An 18781-nucleotide genomic window follows, 5' to 3' on the forward strand; every position below is an offset into this window, starting at 1 on the left:
CCTCCGTAGTTATCCTCACTGCCTATACAAACCTTGTCTTTTAGCTTTATTTTCATTCTGTATCGTCTTTAGCCAATGCTCTGCCCCAAGTCTATGAAGAGGGGTAAGAAAATGTTGGAATTTTAAAGACAAAGTTTAAAAAAAAAAAAATAGTAATGTAGAATAATTATTAGGAGTGAACCTTGGACCATTTGGCAGTCTAGAATATAAAAGTGAATAATGGTATATGTATTTTCTATATTTAGAAAATATAAATATATTTTTTTAATGAAGTCTAGTAGCTCTGTCTCAAGCACACTGCTGCATCACATGAGCTTCCTAATGGTTCATTTGGTAAAGGAACTTTGCACAAGGCTTGGCTGGGCCCTACAGTTGCAGGGTTGAGTCTTAACCTTGCCTGTGCCGTCAGTCAACTAGGAGCAGGACACTTCAAAAGATCCTCCAAAATATTACATTTTAAAACTTGTGCGTTGTTCTTCTCGCCAGCATTTCACAGAGAAGTTCTACGACTAATTTTAATGTTTTTTTTATTAAAAAAAAAAAAAAATTTTAATATTATATAGGTAATGTAAATCTAAGGTAGAGACACATCTATAATATTAAATACCTACACTGAATATAAACCATTTGTGGTCTTTTGTCACACTCCATTTATACCACTGGCTGCAAATGTTTTAAATATGGATCCATAAATCCCCTCTTAAAAGTAACTCTTCACCGTCATCTCTTAAAGGCATTCTATACAGGATTTTTAGCCTCGCTGTGGTCTTGTGTTTACCAAGAAGTGTCCATCTCACTTCGCAGTATAGTAAGCTAGCAGGATAGCTAGAGGTAACGTTAGTACGAAGAAGGCAGATTTGTTCATAGCTTAATTCCATTATGTTAAACATAGGCTATAGGTTAACTGACTCCATTATGCTGAACGTAATAATGGTTTAATCATTACTTCTTTTATTTGAAAACTTCAGTTGCCGCCACCATGGAAAAGCAATTCCAAGGTGAACTCGTGTTCTTGAACGAGCCCTGTCGGCTTGTCCTTTTGCTTTGCAAACCACAGACTCAGTAGCCGCACTCACCCTCCCCACAAAAAGAAGAGCGCCATGCAGAAATGTCCCAAACATATTTCAGAATAACAAATCCAGGTAAAGGTGCAAAAATTCAGCGAAAATACGCCAGTGCTACATGGATGCCTTCACGTGGTTATTTTGTAGTATTTACAAGGAAAGGATCCTGCATAGCATGCATTTAAAGCTCTACTTTCTATATTTGCATATTCCTAGGAGAAGCAGGCCTGAAAGAAATGGGCTGCAGAAGGATCTTTCATTGCTCCTGTTATTTGCTTTATCAATTTGGGCAAACACATTGGGACATTTTGATTATGGACATGTCATAGAGTGTTATAAAGGAGAAAATGCATTTTACATTTTCCCTGGGGGCATGTTGAAATGAACATTTGCTCTGTCCCTTTCAGTTTTTGTGTGTGAGGGTGTTTCATCTTGCACACAAAGTTGTTTTTCCTCTATTGTAAGAATGCCCTCAGATACTCCAATCAGAAGCATCTGAGTGGCGGAGGAATGTGTGTAGTCTTACTCGGTGCTACTGGAACAGAATTAATTTAATGATATCTCAGTTATCTGACACAAAATAGTGTTTTAACCTTTCTAACAGAAAGATAGAAGAAACATCTATAGAAGGCGACATAGCTCAGGAGGTAAGACCGATTGTCTGGCAGTCGGAGGGTTACTGGTTCATACCCCGCCCTGGGCGTGTCGACGTGTCCTTGAGCAAGACACCCAACCCCTAACTGCTCTGGCGAATGAGAGGCATCAATTGTAAAGCGCTTTGGATAAAAGTGCTATATAAATGCAGTCCATTTATATAGAAGGAGGTGACTGCATTCTCTCAATAGTGTGGCTCTATATGGATCGCTATCTATCTTGGTAGACATGGACATGCCTTTGGCTTGTGTAGTCTTCATACAATTGTATATCTTGCAGTGACACTTGTGTATAGGCAAGTGACCACGGGCTGCAGATATCCTGAGTTCTATGCATATGTTAGGACCTTAAAACTGCTAGGTGTTGAGTGGTAAGAGACAAAGAGGACTGGCTGGTTAAAGTGAATGCGGTATATTTAATAGTGCAAAACAAGGCAGTCATTTTCTCCAGACCTTTTCCTTCTGAGATCCATAGTATTGTCCTTCACCTGAGAAGCACCGGAAGAGCCTTGCAGCTGGCTGCTGCACAGTGACCTTGTTGATTCAACTATGCCTGTTCCTTGCAGCATGTCTTATCATTTCCATAATCTAGTGTAGTTTGAGCTTGTCCCAAATTTTATTTTAGCGCTGAAACTTTGAAGTGATTTAAAGCGCTGATCTAGCAAAGGCTAAAGACTCCTCTGCCACTTCTGTGATTCTTCTGTAATGAAAGAGGAGATGATATAAATCTTCTCTTTTTATTTTAATTTTGAAAAAGTATACATTTAAAAAAATATTATTATTTATGTAACCGTTCTTTAACCAACTAACTGTTCAACTAACTCCAAAGCAGGTTATACAGTGATGATATATTTCAATATTCCTGTACTTTTTTCTTGAGTGCAGTGGTCCCAGGTTGCATGTGCCATAGCTCCAACTGAAAAAGATTAAATACAATTCCATTAAATCTTTTTAAAAAGAATTATCTGGTAAAATACATATGTGCTGTCTGTAGGAATGTTGATGGACAATTATCTTTGGAGTTACTTGATGTGTATTTTCCTGCTTTAAACCACAAACACTTGAATGTCCTATATCTGCCACTCTAATGCTTCCAGGTTGTCAGAAACTACTCTAAATATCTAAAATACCCTTCATCGTACACAAATATTGTCCCAGTCAATCAAGAACATACACTCACCGGCCACTTCATTAGGTGACAGGAGTGGCACCCGGTGTGGTCTTCTGCTGCTGTAGCCCATCTGCTTCAAGGTTTGACGTGGTGTGTGTTCAGAGATGCTCTTCTGCATACCTCGGTTGTAACAAGTGGTTATTTGAGTTGCTGTTGCCTTTCTATCAGCTTGAACCAGTCTGACCATTCTCCCCTGACCTCTGCCATCAACAAGGCATTTTCGCCCAGAGAACTGCCGCTCATTGGATATTTTCTCTTTTTCGGACCATTCTCTGTAAACCCGAGAGATGGTTGTACATGAAAATCCCAGTAGATCAGCAGTTTCTGAAATAGTCAAACCAGCCCGTCTGGCACCAACAACCATGCCACATTCAAAGCCACTTAAATCACCTTTATTCCCCATTCTGATGCTTGGTATGAACTTCAGCAGATCGTCTTGACCATGTCTACATGCCTAAATGCATTGAGTTGCTGCCACGTGATTGGCTGATTAGATATTTTTGTTAATGGGTGCAGTTTACAGTTGAACGGGTAGACCTAATGAAGTGGCCGGTGAGTGTACACTAAAACTAAGATCATATAAAACAACACAGATGTCCCTTTAACACTACTCCTCTATCTACAAGTGCTATGAGATCTATAGTAACAGCAGTGAATCAGAACCTTGGATGAACATCTCTTCTAAAGAACAATGGAAATAGATGCAGTACACTTACAAAAGATGTTGTATTATAACGTGTATGATTTTTAAGAGGAAACTGGCCATGTTTCTATAGCAAGGGTCTGCGAGTGTCTGCATTAACAGTGCAGGACATTGATTCCTCTTCATTTGCATGTGCTCACTGGGGTTGGCGTATTTTTGGCATAACCACAGGGTAGGGGAGATCCCCTGGGCTGAATCAGTCAGACTGAGAGAGCGGTTGCACAGAGATCAGCGCAGAAAGGAGAACTGAAACCTGCTCCCTCCCGCGCGCGGACAGGTTTTCTCAAAGCCCCTGCACCTGGCACCTGCATGCTGGACCCCCCCCCCCCTTTTCTCCACCCGGGCCATTCTGTGTGGAGTTTGCATGTTCTCCCCGTGTCCACGTTGGTTTCCTCCGGGTACTCTGGTTTCCTCCCACAGTCCAAAGACATGCAGGTTAGGTGAATTGGAGAGTCTAAATTGCCCCTGGGTGTACTCCTGCCGTTGCCCTTGACCAAGGCACTGGCCTCGGAACTGGAGTTGGTCCCCGGGCGCTGCACTGTGGCTGCCCACTGCTCCTAAGTAATTAGGATGGGTTGAATTTCACTGTATGTACATGTATATGCACGTGACAAATAAAGCCATCTTCGCCCACTGACTAACCATTTTTCCCTACTGACTTTTTATTGTGATTTGATTACTATGATTCACTGTTACCTGCTGGCATGTCATTGCTTCAGTGTATATCCAGCTGTATAAATGGATGTAAAAGTTGTGTACGTCACTCTGAATAAGAGCGTCTGCTAAATGACTGCACTGTACTGTACGGTCAAATATGAACTATGTTTACTCACCTGTTTATTCTACAGTGCAACTAAATATTGGTGCATATAATTATTTAATGCCTTTGTATGAAAACTGACGTCCTGCGCATGAGAGATTATGGTCATTATCACTTATACTACCCTGTATGGTTTGTAGAGTTCTTTAAATCTGTGTTCTCTTAAACAGGGAGTGCACTAGTCGCTACATGCATGTGCCAGGGGCTCATATTTGTTTTTGTGGTTCAGATTCCCACATTGCATTAGCCTAAAATGGCAGACAAAATGCATTAAAGGCATTTAAAAAAAAAAAACTTTGGTGAGTTTTAAAAATGCTTTTTGAGGTCCTTAAATGACTATAGAATGTGATGCAAATCCAATCTGTGGTTGTTCTTATTATAAAGATGAAGCAAAAAAAATCAGCATCACTAAAAAGTGATTAACCTGCATGAATTATTATCAATATTATTTTTGTTTGCTTATGTTCTCCAGGCTTTTCTGGATTTCCGTAGGCCTATATACGCCACGCTAGTCATCCCATGAAGCTACAGAAAGCCCAAAAGTGAAAATCAACCTACTTCCTGTCAGTTCGAATGGGGAAGTTCTCTGATATATTTGCATGTGGTGATGTGGACACTTGGCTTGGGTGGTTTAAATGAGCAGTAGTGCGAGTCTCACAGCAGTACTGCAGAAAGTAACTCTCAGTGCTAGTCCTGCCACACTGGTCATCAGTCACCATGACCTTCACAGTTCCACTCACCGTCCTGATGCTGGCTGTCTCTGGTAAGCCTTCGCTAACACTGCGATAGCCAGACCCAGGTTTTGCACCCGCACATTGCAAGTAGATAGAATTTTAGTTGTTTTCTGTGGCTCTTTATGAATGACTCTCTCAGGCTTATAAAAAAAGCTCTGATAGCCACATGTTGTACTCAACCTGGAGTATTCTCTGTTTCAATGAATGGAGTTCTACTCAACTGTTGATAACTGTTTGGATTATTGATGATACTGATAGTCGAAAATGTGTGTTCATTTTGAATTCCCAGGTTTGGAAGCTGTTGTGACCCTGACCCAGGAGAAGTCTGTCGCTGTGTCTCTTGGATCAAGTGTAAAAATATCCTGCATTTCCAGCAAAAGCAATTGGCACATGTCTTGGTATCAAAAGAAGCCAGGAAGCAGCCCTAGGTTTTTGATTATCGGTACAACTCGAGCAACTGGATTGGAGAGCAGGTTCACATATTCCAAGACCGACAACATCTATCTGCACATCGATAAGGTGACTGCTGACGATGAGGCTGTGTACTACTGTGCCTGTGCTGACTGTAGCGCAGACCACAGTGATACACTTTGCTGAGCCAGTCGTACAAAAATTCACTCAAGACTTTCAATGGGAATGAAACAAAGTCTTGTCATTGACTGCACTACCATCTGAAACAAGCATGGATTCTTGCAACACATCCACTGGATTTACTCTATTTCTGAGGTTCCTACGGCTGATTTTCCTTTTCACAACGGATCACTGGAAGAGCTCTTCACAAGGGTGGGTTTTTGTACTGAGCTGCATCACTGCGAGACAGTACCTTCGGAGGAGGAACTAAGCTGAACATTCTGAGTGAGTGAATATTACTCCCACAAATAATCTTTCATTTGTAAATAATAATGGCTCCATAATGAATAATATTAGAGGGAATCAGTGACAAATTCACAGAAAATGTCAGTGAAATTACATATCATTAATAGCAGGAGACTGATAATACAAATGTAATGGATTTAAAAAATGGGGCACATATTCATTTAAAAGTCATTTTTTTGCCACCCTGTAAATGGCATGTTTTTGTTAACTATTTCAGACTGTAATTTCATTAATGAGGATATTTAAAGTGACATGCATAGCAATAGGTGGTGACAGGAGTTCTCTAGTAGTTCACGGAGGTTTTTGTCAGGGTGTATATCACTGTGAGACAACACCTTTGGAGGGGGCACAATGTTGAATATCGGTGAGTAAGATATTTTACAGTGAAACAACCCAAATCAGTGAACATATGCTGTTACAAATGATAATACATTTATGTTATATAAAAGTATTATTATTCTAGTATTGCTTAACAATTGAAATGATACAGAGAAACATACGTATTAGTTTTATGCAAGTCAAGTAAAAGGGATTATTATCCTCAGTGCATGGACATTGGAAATGTATTAATATTACAGTTACAATGCTACACATTTTAGAACTGTAGAATTGTAAAATGTGCAATGCTGCTGTTTCCCTGTTGCCTGCCTCATAATGAATTAAAAGGACTTCATGCTTTTCATGATTTTTAGCATTTAGTATAATCCAATATCCAATATGCATAATTCAGTATAACACTGAATTGAAATAGTAGAGTGCTTTGATGTTAATGGGACTAGATTTGAGTTTCAAATGCATCTTGCTATCTTCAAATTTGCCCATGTTGTCATGTACTTTATCTGCACGTCACCTACAAATTCCGACTTCACAGTAATATATAAAAAGACATATATGAGTGAAAGCAAAGACTAAATGTTTAACAGCTACAGTCATCTTGTGACATCCCTTAATTGTGTTTAACCGATGGGAAAACATAATTGTTAAATAATGCACTGAAGGCACTGCAATAACCCAGGCTTTCTGAAAATAAAAGTGGGAATAGCATGTTAAAAAAATACTAATAAATCAAGGAAAACATAAAAAAATTTTAAAAATTAAAATAATAAGAGAAATAAATTACTAAATAAAATCTGTGTCCATGTAACTATTATGTTTAAAGTTAGTAATGCTGTGGATACTGCTCTTGTTTCTCTTCTCAGACATTACTATTAATGTTATTATTTCTTTCTCAGACAAAGGATTGATTTTGCTTAAAGGAAATTATATGGAGGAATTTTGATACCCGTTTATGCCTGTTACAGTTCTGAAAAGTTTTATGTTTTTCATCCATGTTCTCTCGCTCATGCTTCTGCTGCTGACAGACGCATGCAGTGCGTGAAATGCTTTGAATATCACTGATGTATGAAGACCTCTGTTTCATCTCCTGTGATTATTTCACCCCCCTCAGCTCGTGCCTCGTCTCCCCCCGCGCTGACCCTGCTGCCCCCCTCCCAGACGGAGCTGTCCAAGGGCGGGGCCACCCTGGTGTGCCTGGCCCAGGGCTTCTACCCGGACTCGCTGACCGTGACCTGGACGGAGGACGGCGGCGCCGTCGCGGGCGGCGATGTCCGGACCGGCGAGGCCCAGCGGCGGTCCGACGGGACCTACTCCGCCAGCAGTCTGCTGACGCTGACGGCCGACCGGTGGAGCTCCGGCCGCTCCTACGCCTGTCAGCTGACCCACCCCGCCCTCACGGCCCCGCTGAGTCAGGCTCTGACCCAGGCGGAGTGCTCCAGTCAGGGCTAGCAGGACGCTCAGATACCGGCTTCATCACCAGCTTCTTCATGTATTAAACAGCTCACGAGCTTTCGTGTAGTGTTCATTAGTGTTCGCCTTGCATTTCTGATACATCTGGCTTGCTCATAGCATTGAATAATTTCACATAAGAATGTAAGAGTGTTTAATCCTAATGATATGGGTTTGTTGAATGTTGAATAACCTTCGTATCATGCTACTGATTGAATTGGCCTTCTGCGAGTTTTAACAGATTTGTGTGGAGAAGTGGCGACCCCTAGTGGTGACTGTTTGAGAAATTGCAAATAAATCATGATAAAACATTATGCCTTTTGTCTATTTTCTTATTCTTGTGTGAAGTTAATTCAAAAGCATGATTATATGTTTTCAATATATATATTTTTAACCCTTCAAAGGATTAGATTAAAAAAATAATATATGTACATGTGAAAGAAAATCCTTATCTAGAATAATAATTTAGGTGTAATTCTATTTCCAAATAACTTCTCAGAAAAATGATGGCATAAAACATTAATTCTTCAGCAGCATGGAACTCTGTGATTTTATTGATGGTCTGTATAATGCTTTCCCCTGCTTTTATTCTTTACAGCAGAGTCATTGTTCAGTGTTTTCTGCCCTCTTGTGGCTATTTTCTGTACTTTTTGAAGTTTCTTTTTTGACTGGATATTTCAAGAGAACACAGGGTACAATGCATAAACATATGATACAAGCACAAATGCTCTCAACAATATCAGAGTAGAATAAATATCCAAAGGTGTAATTTACCAATATAAGAATTTATTAATAAAAATCCCCCCCCCCCAATTCCCCAGATAGATAAACGCTCAGTACTATGCTTACTGCCCATTGCAAGCTTTTAAAAATGTATATTCAGATGCCTGTCCCTTAAAATGTGCCCTGTTAGCAAAAGTGATGTTTTCCTTTGTATAGTGGGTATATGTAAGAAGACACATGTTAACAGAATACACTCTGCCCTCTGTTCTGTGTTTCAATAAGTCAAGGCTTCAGGATCCACTGAAAGCAAACAGCACTGAGTCAACAGTTTGCACGTACTTCTGCAGTGTAGCTACAACCAACAGTCTTATCATCCTCGAGTTAGCCTTGGCACTTCCCAGCAAGTTATGTGCATAATGATTCCGCGGTTGTTTCATAGATATCATAATCCTATCGTATTTGTGTGTTGAAGTCACATGATCTGTGAAATGGGCAGTCCATTTCAAGAACTTTTGTGGATCATAGTGTCAGTTAACTTGCTTGCACTTGGACATGAAATGTTGATTGAGCACTTGATTGAAATGGCAGAAAACAAGTTTTCACTTTTTCAATATCACTGTTCCCCACACATTTTTAACAGCTATGCAGGCACACCACTGCACTCAAGGAAAGAAATATAAGTATAGCATAGTATAAATATGATATTTATGCTTAAAATTGAGTAAACAATGTAAAATCAGGCATGATTTCAGCTTCACCGAGAGAAACACGACTTAAAGCTATGCAAAGTCAGGCCCGCCCTGGGTCTGACGCCAGAGAGCAGACGTCACAGCAGCTGGGAAACGTGACCTGTCTGTCAATGACTGACAGCGCGAAGTGAACGTTCCTGTTCTGGAGTTCAAATTCAGTCAGTTGTTTTTGTCGGAGCAGGAAGCAGCCGCGTGCCCGGGCGAACTACAGGCCTGAGCGGGCTACAGATACCAGACCCTCGCGTTGTCTTCATTTCAAGACATCGGTGAGTCGTTTATTACGGTTTCCAGGCTGTTATTCTGACGTAACTGAAACTTTCTGAAGTTACCCAGAAGACTGTCTTTGAGGCTATGTCAGCTTGGGAAATGATTTGGTTTGGAAAGTAGAGCACTTTCTTTCTCTGATTCCAGGGAATCTTCTGTCACTTCACTGTCATCCGCTGCCATTCCATCGGAGAGAAAATGGCGGCAGACCAAACGTTAAAGACGGTCACAAGCGAGCCTGACTTCCTGCAGTTCAACGACCTGGCCTGCGAGATGGCCGGAGGAAAGGTGAATAGTGACATTGCGGATGCGGCGAACAGGACTTTACTGAGGACCGAAAGTGCCTGATCTCTCTCTCATTCATTCTGTGCACTTCACCGAGAAATGTCACTCAAGCTGTTTTTGTGCACAAAAGAACAGAGACATTGATGCTTTGATACTTGGAGAAAGTCCTTCACACCATAATCTTTCAAATATCCTGAAGTCAAACAAAAATAAGCCATTCTTCATTTACCTTCATCTGAGCATATTGAGACATTTATAATAAAACAAACACCATGAATTGTTAAAAAACATGATTTTTTTTAATGAGCCCCAACTTCATTATAGTGTATCTAATGTATTTGCTTCTTTCAATCAAGGTGATTTTCGCCACAGATGAATGGTTTGCCCCAGCACAAAATCTCTTGAAGGTCCAGTATGCATTTTACTTTATTTTTTGCACCGTGAATGTTTTATGAATCGACACACCAGATGGTGCTGGGTTTAGTTACACTCTGGGTCTGAGCACAGCTGTCGCCTGCTTCACAGAGGGAGCCTGCAGAGTTCATTGCCACTGCCTTCACGGAGTACGGCAAATGGATGGATGGATGGGAGACCAGGAGAAAACGAATTCCAGGTACATCGTATGGTTGCACCATAGCCTTATACTGTCCAGGGTAGTCTATCCACATACAGTACTGATTTGCTAAGGTTCAGCCACGTGGTAAATGTACTGCAATCTGACAGAAGCTAGAAAACCTGGAATTGGAACCGAAGACTCAAATGTCAAGGCTCCCAGAACTAAACTTTGAACTAATATTGGGGAACATTCTGGTGAATATTTTTCTTTTGGTGTAAGGTAATATTATGACAGGGACATTCCCCTCATAACATATTATTTACAACCAGTTTTGACAAAGTTACTGAAAAAATCCCTGGCATGCTGAAATCATTTTAAGGTAACATCCTCTGATTGTTATCATTTAGTCATGAAAAAAGCACTGGAATAAACATCAATATATTTATGATGAACATTTATGAATGCAAGCACAGAAATGACAAGTTTGTTGAACATAGCTAATTTTAATAATAATAAAATTGCCATTACTGTAAAAACCATCCACACTTGAAATTGAAATGACATATAAGGGAAATAGTGGAAACTGGACGAATTAATTAGCTGGGATAATTTACCCTGGGATAACTCAAGGAATGTTCTAGTAACTAAAATACGGCAGCTGTGTTTGGAATCATATTGAAATAGAATGCTTGTATTGATACACTTGCAGGCCATGACTGGTGCATCGTTCAGCTGGGAGTACCAGGCCTTATACACGGGGTCGACGTCGACACCTCCTTCTTCACGGGCAACTACGCCCCCTCCGTCTCCATTCAGGCGGCGTGCCTCAGAACAGGTGGCGGGAGTCATTCGTGCGGTCGTTCAAACTGCCACCACAGCCGAAGTGTACATTAGTTTCATTTGCATGCTCTCATCTTAATCCTCCTAATGACAGCTGTCATTATCCGTCATAGTTTATGAGGTAATCTTGCTCCTTACATACAGCACACGGGTTCCTAATAGTAAGGGTTTTAGTAAAACGGTGCTTGCTGCCATAAGCGGCCATGAATATTTCTCTATGCGCTTGAAAGGTATTTTTGAAATGTGCTGTGTCGTCCTTTATCTCGTAACTTTGCGAGCTGACCAAGCAGATTTAACTGGTTGCCATCCTGCACGTAATGATTTAACAAAGGGACCGACACTGTGACATAAAGTTCATGAGTGATTCCCCCCTGGGAATGGCATTACTCTGAAACCAGCCTGTGAGTTATTTCTCACCCACAATGCACTGCATTTTTTATTGAGATGCGATGTAGACGTTTACTGAAGCGGCTCTGTTCTCTCAGCAGATGAGATCCCTTCCCTGGTACAGGAAGGAGACCGCATGGGCAAGGCAGCTGCGGAAACGGAGTTTGAGGCTGTTGCAGAGGTATCTGAAATTTCTATGAGAATATGCAATAATGCCTTCCTCTTTCTCCTCCCTGCTAAACTGTAAAATTTAGATTTTACTGTGTCCTTTTCTAACAATCAGTTTTCAAACAAAATCATACTCTCAAATCAAACTTGTAATTATGATTGATGGTCATAGAATAATCTGTAAAATCAAGAACTACAGGTGTATTTACTGCATTAACAGCTACAAAACGTTACCTACGATAATGCCTAGCTATGTGACAGTAATCCACAGTGGATTAGAACTAGTCTGCACACAACAGTTAACTCTGACTGACATAACATTGTCTTCTAAGCTTTCTTTACCTGTATTAGTCATTTGTTATGAACAAGCTAACTATAACAGTTTACAAATATAATAAAATTATAAGCAGTGTCTGAAGGATTTTTGGTTTCATTATCAATCAGCAGCCAATTTATGCTGCAGAAATAAGGTATGTGTACTCTCTACGCGATCAATGACTTATATAAGCAACTCGCAAAATGTTGCTTATGTACCAAAAACCAGCTGACACTGTGGCCCTGCAGTCTTATGTGTATGTGTGCGCACGTGTGTGTGCACGTGTGTGTGTGTGCGTGAATGTGTGTATGCCCATGTGAGTGTGCATGAATGTGTGTGTGCGTACAAGTGTGTATGTGTGTGAGTGTGTGTGCATGAGTGGGAGTGTGTTTGCCCGGAGTTAAACATTTGTGCAAATATAGCATGTTTTTGGGTTGACAGCTGCACTCAGAGACCTGGGCGGAGTTAGTTCCAGTGACAGAGCTAAAGCCTGGCTATCCAGACTCCTGTCACAACTACTTCCCTGTTACCTTCGCTCACAGGGTAACTCACATTCGCCTCAATATGTACCCAGGTAGCAACATCACATCCCTCAATTCTGATTAGCAAACAACTGCACATAATCCACTAAGAATGTGCAGCACTCCACATACTATTCCTTAACATAAGCGCTAAGATATGCATCCCACTAATACCACCTTCTCTCTAACATTTACCAAGTTAACCTTCAGCACTGAGACTTCTAACATGACCTTAATGCCCATCACTAACACATGCCTAAATATTACCACCCTATGTCACTACTGATACCTGTATCCTTCTAACCATACCCCCATTGAATTTAATGCACAGTTAAGTATTTTGCTGGCTATTGCTGAAAATTTGGGTTCATATAAATGAATGCTTATTTAATTATTCTGATGGTTTATTTTAATGTTTTAAACATCTTTATGAAGATATTATTACTGAAAATGTAATTTTTTTCACTTCAAAATTATTATTATTATCATTGCTGTTGTTGATGTTATTGGAAAGAGCGAGCAGTGCTTATCATTTAAGAGTGTGTACTGGTCTTCATCATATAAGCTAATTGGTTGCGCAATGTGATGTTAAATGTCATTGTGGTGCGAGTTGATTGGCTGGGCCATTTTCCTGCAGATGGAGGGATTGCTCGCCTACGGGTCTATGGCATTGGGCAGAAAGACTGGTCCGTGGGCCACAGCTCAGACCTCGTGGATCTGGTTGCTCTGGTCAATGGTGGGGTGTGCCAGGGATACAGCGATGCTCACTACGGGCACCCACGAAACATGATAGGTAGCTACTGGGCAGATAGCGCTGTAATTGCTCGATACATCCTGCGATTACTTTTCCTGGGTTTCGCTTTTCACATCAGAAAAGTCCTTTTAGCCTTTGCATTTTGTTCATTCCCAATGTCTCCACTGTGTTTCCGTATCATTACTGAGCATTTTCTCTGCAGGACTGGGGAGGGCACCTAACATGGGGGACGGGTGGGAGACAGCCAGGCGGCTGGACAGGCCCAAAGTGCTGGAGGTAAAATGACCCGTATCCTGTTCCAGCATTCTAATTCTGCTCCAGCGATGGCAGCGCACACTGAGTCACCGTATTGATCCCTTCACAGACAGACGAGAAGGGCATACTTCAGGTGCCGGGCAGTGAATGGGCAGTTTTCAGACTGGGCCACCCGGGGGTTATCTGCAACATTGAGATAGACACCAACCACTTCAAAGGTAAGACGAATAGAGATGAACCAAGTTAATGTTCTCTCATCCTCTAGGATTTCAGAATACTCCGGTTTGCTTTCAAACCCACTTGTGATAAAGGATCCCATTAAATCCTGCTACGAGCTTATCAATACCCTATCTGTGTTTGAGATTGAGAGCAAGGTCTTATTGGGGTGTGAAAATCATATATCACTGTGATCCATGCAGGGAACTTTCCAGATTCCTGTAAAATTGAAGCATGCAGTTTGACTGCAGAGGAAGAAGAACAATACTTAAGCGCAAGGTGGGCCAGTGATGAGAGAGGGAAGTGGAAGATTCTTCTGCCTCCCCAGAAGGTACAGTAAAAAGCTCTCCTGTCCTTGGATGAGTGTCATTGAAAATAATGGAATATTTCCTCAAAAAAGAAAAAAGAAAAAAAAGCCGTAACATATTTGAATATATTTGAAATATTTATTTCAATTGTTTCATATTCATCGATCCATTTTCAAAACATACTGTCTGCCTTCACCAGACCTCTGACTCAGCTCTCGTACAATGACACGGACCTCTCCTACAATGGCCTTCCCTTCGGCTCACAGAATATAAATAAATCAATTCAAACTAGGCAATATATTTGTATTGGGTTTTGTGTGACAGAACTGATTTCTGGTTCTGACTCTGCAATGTTGAGATATTCATGAGAAACATCCGTACGTGTCAGAAGATCTACTGCATTTGAATGCATATGAAAATGAGATACTAAAAAGCATAAATTGAATGTATGAATTAAATCAGCACTTGGCAGCTGAGCTGATGTTTCATCAGGACATTTTAAAATGGCTGCCAGTTGGGGAGATCTTCCCACCTCACGTCTTCCTCATGTAATGTAATTATGGGAAAGATACTGTAAAATGAAACGTGTGCTATGCTGGTCATCCGCCAAAGCAGAGAGTCAAGTCATCCGCCCAAGTGACTTAACATAATGCAATGCAACCCATTACATTTGCTGAGATGACTGAAATAAGGCCATGATACAGTGCGAACCCACTGTAATGATTTTGACTTGATTCTTGAAAACACTCTTGATGCTAAGGCTACAGGTAAGCATTACAAGTATTGATAGATGACTTCATATTGTTAAGATTTTACAATTTAAAAAAAAAACAAGAAATAAATAAACATGAAACCATGACTGTTATTGTGGCCAGATGTTATCACTTCTAAAGTAACCTACTGTTACTACTACTAATTTTTTATTTAACTTTTTTTGTAGCAAATTTACATTATGCTATGCATTCAAATAATAGTCATGTGCTACGATACCTTCCCCTATTTTCATTTTAGATAGATGCTGTAGATACCATGAAGAATTACATTTCATAGCTATATTCATATAAAAAATAAAAGGATAATCTCTTTTTCAGCTGAAACCCCATCACACACACCTGTTCTCTGAGGAGACGCTGGAGCAGACGGAAGTGGTCACTCACGTCCGCTTGGTAATCGCCCCTGATGGAGGGGTCAGCAGGCTGCGTCTCTGGGGTCGCCCCAAAGCCACCCCCTCTTCAGACGCTCAGAAATTAACCTCTAAACTGTGACGCCCCAGTACTGCGCCTATCTCAGTAACAGCCAATGACCACTGAAAGTCAACATCATCGAATTGTTCTTAATGTCTGTGGAACAGGCTGCTCTCTGACTGTTGACTTGCTGTGTAAGTATCAACCTGAAAAATAAACCGTGGATTACACAAGCTTGATTGAACGCTAGGACATAGCAAGTGTACCTGTCTGCTTTGTTATCTACAAAACTTTTCACAGAGTTTTTTGAAATTGTGACTGGTAATATTTGCTATTTGTTAATGTGTAAAAAAAAAACATATTTGTTCAACTGTGTCAAACTTACTTGTATAGAATCCCCATACAGGATATATGCCAGTCTACAGGCACTTTTGTGGATGTGCCAAAAGCAGACCCAAAGTATAAGAGGAGACCTGTGGACATTTTAAAGAGCAGAGAATCTACTCAGCTTTGTCTCAAGGCTCCACCGATACAGTGAGGACATGATTTGGTTCACCTGAGCACTGGGTTCATTTCGAAACATAGGACAAACCTTATCAGATCTAATCACTGATATTGGGTCTGAGCGTGAGTGCTTGTCATTGTGTAAGTGCATGTTGTGCACCAGTAGCCAGTGATGTTTTCCTAGTACTCGAGGAGCCAAATGATTGGGAAGGACCCAGAGTCCCAGGGCACTCAGACAGGTGTATTTCTTCATATCGAGACTGCATTGTATAATTCTGAGAATGCATTAGAGGTAGGCACCATTCAATTTCTCCAGAGTCCGAGACGGAGATGTACTAGTTTCTAGCTAATCCACAAGTATGTCCTTGTTTCCTCTTACGAAACTAGTAAGACCACAGTCCTTCTCAATGCTTTGGAACAGCTGCCAAAACCCGCTCTCCAGATTTTGTTTTCAATTCATCTGTCAGTCGTTTCCGACGCACAATGAATCTCAACCACCAATTAGACGTGCGCGCGAGCGCAAAGCGTTGATCGCTTTCAGAAATCAGCCGTGGGTGTCCTTGACCAAAAAAAAACCACACGGGGGACATCATCTCGCAAGCATCCTTCGTTCCGCTCGCAATGGGCCCATCTGTACCGTGATTAATTACAGAGGCTGATTCTCACTCGGGCTTGTCCGACGTCACGCCGCCGTCTCCGGTCCACGGCAGACCCGCGTGGACGAACGCGCGCTCTCTACGCGCGCGTGGCTCGAGGCGGCAAAAAATGCAGAGTCGGCTCTTTGGTTTGAGGGAAAGGTTAACGCGAGATGTCTGACGTCTGTTTATAACCATGACAAATTATGGCTTTACGTTTGCCAGTGATTTATTGAGTAGGAAAAGCTTGCCCCCCCCCCCTCAACCACCCTCCCTGGTGTCACTTTCCAAGTTAATTGATCACGCCTCATCAACTCGGTTGAAATGTGAAATAATTTAATGGGCAAATGGGGATAATTTTGGTAGGATGTAGGTGGCAATTGACATTCAAAGCAATCATGAATCTGTATATTATGTTTATTAGATTTTGTGCTACTTTATAGCCAAACCTGCAATTCACAAAATGCCACTTTACAGAAATTCTTTTGTTTTGCTGGCCTCTTAAAACTGAATTTTATCCTTGCCATAAATATTTAGGGCTACATGTTTTTCTATTCACGTTAGACAAGATTATATTCATTATTATTCATGGATGTCAATTTAATTGAGCTGGGAACTGAAATGTGACATAAAAATGCTCAGGATAGTTTGCTTGGATGCTGTTTCTATTTTGAGCCTTTTTATAATTGCTGTATTAAAAATAAAATGATTTCCCACCTATATATTGTAGCTTATCTCCTACCTGGACTGTTATAGGTTACATCACTGTATAGTAATTGAGTTTTTTTTTTTGGAAGGATACTGCAGTACTGAGCTCAGTTTGCCATTTCCAGTCTTGACCAGAAGGAGGAGACAGTGACGGCTATTTTACCCTCGATTTCACACAGTGTTGCTTGCCTCACAATCATCCTGGTTTGCCCAACTGTGCCTTTGTGTCTGCAATACTGCCTGTCCCTGCTTTATTTACATTCACATATGTTTGCCATGATTCAATCAGCACCTGTCCTTAACTTTGACTCACAATTATTTGTGAATTTCAGTTTTTCTTTTTTTGAGCTCCACAATCACCTTTGTTAATTTACCGGACATTGCATGTGAAGACAAACAGCAACACTTGTATTTGTAAGTTAAGAATAAACATCAACTTAATTCGGGCCCTTGTTCATGATAGACTTGCCCTTTGTGGAACATCTTGGTCTTATCTGTTGACTTCCAACATCCATTATTTCCAATTTAGTAGTGGTAGTTTCTTCGGGGTAAAGCACCTTGACATGTAAATATATCCCCTCTGGACCGGACAGTCTTTCACAGAATTATTACTCGAGCCCATCTTAAGTACAATGCACAGAGATAGTCGTGTTAACATACTCTTATGCAAAGAAAATAAGAATAACCACAATTGGCACATAAATAATTCATATAGCTGGGTATTTACTGAAGTAATTAAAAAGTTTCTTTTAAGAATTCAAATCCATGGCCTCATTTAACCTACTAAGTTTTTGTTACTAGCTCAGTTCCATAATTGCTCCCACAAAGAGTTGTTCTGCTTATGGAAATTCTAAAGGCATAGTCATATCTCTAATAAATGTTTGCTCCCAATCCCAGCATGGTGAATTAGCAGAATCAAGTGTGTGGCCCTCACCACTGTTTGTTAGTAGAGAGAGATGAAAATGGGCAGTTTGTTTCTTTGTGAGCTAGGCTATAAGGCTGAGCGGCAGAAGAAGTTGTTTTTGCAGGGGTCAATTCTGGCAAACATGGGTCATCAAGGACAGGGCTCTGATCACTGATCCTCTAAGCTGTGACTCCAGGGGCTGAAGATCCAAGCCCTCCTCATCCTCTCACTTTTCCCTGAGAACCCTCATTCTCTTGCAGCCTCTTTGTCCAAAAACAGCACTTTCAGTTCCAGCCCGTAAGAACTCTGCCTCTGGTCTTTGTTTTGGTTGTTTATCTTTTGCAATAGCACTCTCCCAAATTGGGTTCGCATTTGTGGTGATTATGATGATTTCTGCTTGGCAAAAATTTTGACAGTTCGACGTTGTTGCTTTCTGTTTTTTTATTATTCTGCAGAGCGTCCGCATTTGTAGGGAGAATTTCAAACAGGGGCGGGGAAACGCAGCAAAGATTTCCAAACTGCTTCACAATGTCTGTGGGATTTGCTGAAGTCTAAATAAATGAGAGGCTAAAAGATACAAGATACATTTGTTGTATACAAAGACCCATGAATTTTAATTATCTGGCAGCTCAGGCAATAGAACAAGAAATTCTATTATATGGAGACAAATTCAATACCGCCAAGTGTATAATTATCTC

General features: G+C 40.8%; 2 protein-coding genes across 4 annotated transcripts; both read left to right on the forward strand.

Annotated features, from left to right (window-relative positions):
* Positions 1–5021: 5021 nt before the first annotated feature.
* On the forward strand, positions 5022–8120 carry LOC118230758 (immunoglobulin lambda-1 light chain-like). Its single transcript, XM_035424051.1, has 4 exons — positions 5022–5174; positions 5435–5717; positions 6348–6385; positions 7469–8120. Exons 1-4 carry the CDS (start codon positions 5129–5131, stop codon positions 7804–7806), a joined length of 705 nt encoding a protein of 234 aa, XP_035279942.1. The 5' UTR covers positions 5022–5128; the 3' UTR covers positions 7807–8120.
* Positions 8121–9172: 1052 nt separating this feature from the next.
* allc (allantoicase) lies at positions 9173–17625 on the forward strand. Of its 3 annotated transcripts, XR_004765916.1 has the most exons (13): positions 9173–9544; positions 9690–9830; positions 10184–10234; positions 10353–10440; positions 11093–11218; positions 11709–11791; positions 12536–12668; positions 13253–13408; positions 13572–13645; positions 13734–13842; positions 14044–14171; positions 15240–15526; positions 17269–17625. XR_004765916.1 is itself a non-coding variant. In XM_035424053.1 (12 exons), exons 2-12 carry the CDS (start codon positions 9741–9743, stop codon positions 15411–15413), a joined length of 1212 nt encoding a protein of 403 aa, XP_035279944.1. In that variant the 5' UTR covers positions 9173–9544; positions 9690–9740; the 3' UTR covers positions 15414–17191. The 3 variants fall into 3 exon arrangements, 2 of the variants coding, with proteins under 2 accessions (XP_035279944.1, XP_035279945.1); XM_035424053.1 differs by lacking the exon at positions 17269–17625 and having other exon boundaries at positions 15240–17191; XM_035424054.1 differs by lacking the exon at positions 17269–17625 and having other exon boundaries at positions 9174–9544; positions 11712–11791; positions 15240–17191.
* Positions 17626–18781: the final 1156 nt, after the last annotated feature.

Source organism: Anguilla anguilla, chromosome 6 (assembly GCF_013347855.1).
Source record: "Anguilla anguilla isolate fAngAng1 chromosome 6, fAngAng1.pri, whole genome shotgun sequence".
In the NCBI taxonomy this organism is placed as follows: Eukaryota; Metazoa; Chordata; class Actinopteri; order Anguilliformes; family Anguillidae; genus Anguilla; species Anguilla anguilla.

Excerpts from the sequence above, each read along its gene's own strand:
- LOC118230758 (XM_035424051.1), top strand. The coding sequence starts at position 5,129 with ATGACCTTCACAGTTCCACTCACCGTCCTGATGCTGGCTGTCTCTG. Across the intron at positions 5,175-5,434 it reads CCTGATGCTGGCTGTCTCTG|GTTTGGAAGCTGTTGTGACC; the intron begins GTAAGCCTTCGC and ends TTGAATTCCCAG. Across the intron at positions 5,718-6,347 it reads GCCTGTGCTGACTGTAGCGC|AGACAACACCTTTGGAGGGG; the intron begins AGACCACAGTGA and ends TATATCACTGTG.
- allc (XM_035424053.1), top strand. The coding sequence starts at position 9,741 with ATGGCGGCAGACCAAACGTTAAAGACGGTCACAAGCGAGCCTGACTTC. Across the intron at positions 9,831-10,183 it reads GCGAGATGGCCGGAGGAAAG|GTGATTTTCGCCACAGATGA; the intron begins GTGAATAGTGAC and ends CTTTCAATCAAG. Across the intron at positions 12,669-13,252 it reads TCGCCTCAATATGTACCCAG|ATGGAGGGATTGCTCGCCTA; the intron begins GTAGCAACATCA and ends ATTTTCCTGCAG.